This window comes from Arachis hypogaea, chromosome 20 (assembly GCF_003086295.3).
Source record: "Arachis hypogaea cultivar Tifrunner chromosome 20, arahy.Tifrunner.gnm2.J5K5, whole genome shotgun sequence".
Classification (NCBI taxonomy): Eukaryota; Viridiplantae; Streptophyta; class Magnoliopsida; order Fabales; family Fabaceae; genus Arachis; species Arachis hypogaea.
In genome coordinates, this window is record NC_092055.1 from 79,176,390 (window position 1) to 79,180,684 (window position 4,295).

The window sequence follows — 4,295 nt, forward strand, 5'->3', positions numbered from 1 at the left end:
CCTACCTTGATTTGCTGCTCCAAATCCGGTTACTCTTTGAAGTGTTCTTAAAGCACTTTTTCCTCCTAAAACACATCAAGAACAACTTTAAAACTCTAAACCATCAACTAAACGAACTTCAGAAGCATCTTAGGAAGGTTATCCTCACCTTAAAAGTGTAGGAAATTAAAGATCTTTGTCCCACAAGTCAAGCTAAGCAAGAGATCTAAGGAAGAACATCAAGAAAACACTTGTTTAAGCATGTTTCCTTGAAAACCGAATTGAAAGGGGAAAGGAACAGCCATCTTACCTTATTTTTATCCTTGATATGTTATATGGTTATGTAGAGGAAGAAGAGAGGATCATTTTGGTGACGGAATTTTGATTTGAGTTTTAGTTCAGAAGAAATCAAGCTTTGAAGAATAAGTGTTCATGAAAGTTTCTCTCTTTTCTCTCTTGTTATTTTCGGCCAAAATGATGAAATGAGACAACCTTGGAGGTCTTGGGGGTGTAAGGTGAGTTGTGATTGGTTGGCTTGGAGGTGGGTTAAAATAATATTAAAATATCTCAGGTGTATAACTACTAAAACTAGATGTATTAGAACACTCGTAAAAACATCTCTAAAAATTATTTTCTGAGCTACTAGCATAAATGACACTAGTAACATATTTATTATGATAATAGAACATGGATCATGAGGCCTTAGCATTGCTAAAGTCATCAGAGAGTACTAGTGCTAAGCTGCACCAGTAAACCGTAAACCCGGTTAAACCAATTTCCTGTTTTTAACTAAAACAGACCAGGTAACCTTATAATATCATTCAAGCATTTTCTAATACTAATATAATGATAATATTATACTATTATCTCTCTCCTCTCGTTAATCAATCCCGGTTCGTCAAACAGAGACTATTTACGAAAATCAAAATCAAAACTGCCAACCGATACGGTTCAAAAACTAGGTTCTTCGCGATTGCATTATCGAGCTTGCCTCAGAAGAGGTTCTAGCTTAAGGATGACTTAATGACAATTAGGATTGAGATGCTTGATGATATATCAGAGGTGTTCCCTTTACTGATCTTCTGGAGAAATCCGTACTTTCAGAAAAGATCTCACGTACTCGAAAATCAGGGTTGTTACATTTTCCATTTCTATTCTTGCTACTTAGATCTAGATCTGGATTCTTGCATCTCAAAGCTTTCTGATTTACTTTAGTTGCAATTTCTTGTTCAATTACAAATCCCAGCACCCAAATCCTTTTACTCTTCCAGCAATTTACATTTCTCAACAATTTAGATTCAGCAAATTTACATTTCTTGCACTTTAAGTTTCAGCTATTTACTTTTCTTACAATTTAAGTTTCAGTTTATTTAATTTCTTGCACTCTAAGTTTCATGCAATTTAATCTTTCTGCACCTTTATTTACTTGCAATTTAGCTTCTGTCAATCAAAATCACTCAATTCATCAAATATTTGCTTAACTAAATTCATCACCTAACTAAAATTGCTCAATCCATCAATCCCTGTGGGATCGACCTCACTCTTGTGAGTAATTACTACTTGATGCGACCCGGTTCACTTGTCGGTGAGTTTTGGTATGGAATTCTGATTTTCACCCATCATCCATGAATAATATATATTACATAGATGAAACCGAAACCATACCTTGGCCGATTCCTAATATGCCAAAAACCCAAAATGAGCACAAGTTGAGCTTTCAACCACAATCCAAGCTACCAATCAACTCCAACAAGCATTAACTCAATTTCAAAGGCTTCCAAACTCACAATAATCAAGCTATATACACACAAATCATAACTAATCAACCTAGGGATCATAATAATTAAAATTTCACAAGAGTTCAATACCTCTTACCTTGCCCAACAGTTTTGGAAGTCAAACCCAATGGTAATCAAATGCTAGAGTGTACCTAAACACCCCAAAATCACAAAATCTTACTTAATTCAAAACCCAAAAACTCAAAATTCTTAGGGTAGGAAACTGGATAGATAATCTCGAGAAACTTACCATAAGGCTTAGTTGGAAGTGTCGGGCTTGGCAAGAGCTTCTTGTAGCTGCTAACGGTACGCGAATCGGAGCACCGTAGCTCGAGATATCGCAGATTAAAGTTGTAGGTGAATAGTATTTTAATGGAATCCTCACTCTCTTCTTCAACCTCACTTCAGCTGTGTTTTTTTGTTTATGTGGCTTAAGGGGGTTCACTTAATTGCTTATATATGTTGGGCTTGGGCCCAACTTGGGCCCGGTCCAACCCGTTAGTATTTTTAGCCCGTTCGGCCCATCTTTGGGCCAAACCATTAAAATTAATGCCCGGTTTTCTATTTCTAATATTTTTCTAAGGTTTTTGACTGTTTTTACTATTTCTCACCCAGTACTGGGAAGACTTGAACCGGTTTGACCGGTTCAGCTGCCGGTTCGCAGTTTTTCTTGGTTTTTTGCAGAAAATACATTTTATGACTCAGAAAAACCTACTGAATCCAAAAATCATATTTAAATCCTTAAATTCTCACTCTAAATTTTTGTAACCTAATTTGGGAAATATTAATTAACTAATTAGGTAGTTATTTAGTCGCGGTTCTTACATTCTCCCCACCAAATAAGAAATTTTGCCCTCAAAATTTAGTGATTACTTGAGAATAGCTCGGGATAATCCTTTTGCATCTCAGACTCCAATTCCCAAGTATGCTCTTCGACTCCTGATCTCTTCCAAGCAACCTTAACCAATGAAACTTCCTTTCCTCCCAGCTTCTTCACACTAGTGTCGTCAATACGCACCGGTGTTACTTGAAATGTCAAGTTCTCCCTCAACTCGAGCGACTTAGGCTCTAACACATGAGCTGCATCCAACGTGTACTTATAGAATTGTGACACGTGGAATACGTCATGCAAGTTAGACAGATGAGGTTGCAAAGCTACTTGATATGCCACCGGCCCGAATCGCCTCAGAATCCCAAACGGTCCAATGAACCTCAGATTTAACTTCTTTGTTTTGATCGCTCTTCTAATCCCGGTTGTCAATGTAACCCTCAGGAACACGTGTTCTCCCACCTCAAATTCTAACAGTTTCCTTCCCTGACCTACATAGCTTTTCTGTCAGCTCTGCACAGTCAAAATCCTTGCACGAATGTTCTTAATATTCTCAGTAGTCTCAGCTACTAAATCAGGACCCAAAACACTTGCTTCACCGGTTTCATACCAACAAAGTGGAGATTGGCACTTCCGTCCATACAAGGCTTCATATGGAGCCATCCCAATGCTCGCATGAAAGCTATTATTGTACGCAAACTCCACTAATGGCATGTAACGGTCCCAACTTTCAGGTTGATCCAATACACACGCCCTCAGCATATCTTCTAATGTCTGAATAGTCCTTTCCACCTGTCCATCCGTCTGTGGATGATATGCGGTGCTGAGACATAGCCTCGTACCGAAAGCTTTTTGAAAAGCTCCCAAAAATCTTGACGTGAATCGGGGATCATGGTTTGACACTATGCTTGGTGGCACACCATGCAACCTTACTATCTCCTTGATGTACAATCTCGCTAACTCCTTCATGAATGGATTATTGTGTGGTTTAGAATTCACAATAAATTCTTGTTGTAAGTATAGTTTCTAAACCAATCAATAATCTTTTCATGCAAAAATTTTTTTGTCACAAGTACAAACCCCTAAATTTATAAACCGAAGTATTGAACGTCGGGTCATTTTCCCTAGAAATTGCAAACAAATGTTCTTGTTATTGGCTATGAAGTATATTTGGGGGTTTTTTAGTTAAGGAACAAGGAATGTAAATTGCAAAAGAAATAAACTAACAACTAAGAAAGCTCTTGGCAAGATATGAGAACTAGAAGTCCTATCCTAGTTATCTTCCTCAATTGTGACCACAATTGTCCATTGCTAGCACTTAGTTAACCTCTAATCATGGAGAAAAGTCAAGTGGATGAATCAACTTGATTCCACAAGTCCTATCCAACTCCCAAGGGAAAGACTAGCTTTAGTGGTATCTAAATCAATTAGCAATTTCTAATTATCAATCTACAAAGGAATTAGATAACACAAGCATCACTAATTACTCTACCAAAGCCAAGAGGAGAAAATTCTATGCTAAAATCCAACCAAGCATTTCATCAAACACTTGGAAGGCAAAAAAGGAAGCATAGTAAATTGATAACAAAAATAGAATCTAACAACAATAGAATGTAAGAAATCAACAACAACAATCAAAGGAAACACAATTATTATGAATTACCTCATATTGAATTGAAAGAAAATGGAAGAAACAAGAGTAAATCTAC

At 37.0% G+C, this 4,295-nt stretch overlaps 1 protein-coding gene across 1 annotated transcript; it reads right to left on the reverse strand.

The window, feature by feature from the left end:
• Positions 1-2,619: 2,619 nt before the first annotated feature.
• LOC112785972 (uncharacterized) lies at positions 2,620-3,418 on the reverse strand. Its single transcript, XM_025829394.1, has 2 exons — positions 3,334-3,418; positions 2,620-3,077 (listed from the first exon to the last, which is right to left on the reverse strand). Exons 1-2 carry the CDS (start codon positions 3,416-3,418, stop codon positions 2,620-2,622), a joined length of 543 nt encoding a protein of 180 aa, XP_025685179.1.
• Positions 3,419-4,295: the final 877 nt, after the last annotated feature.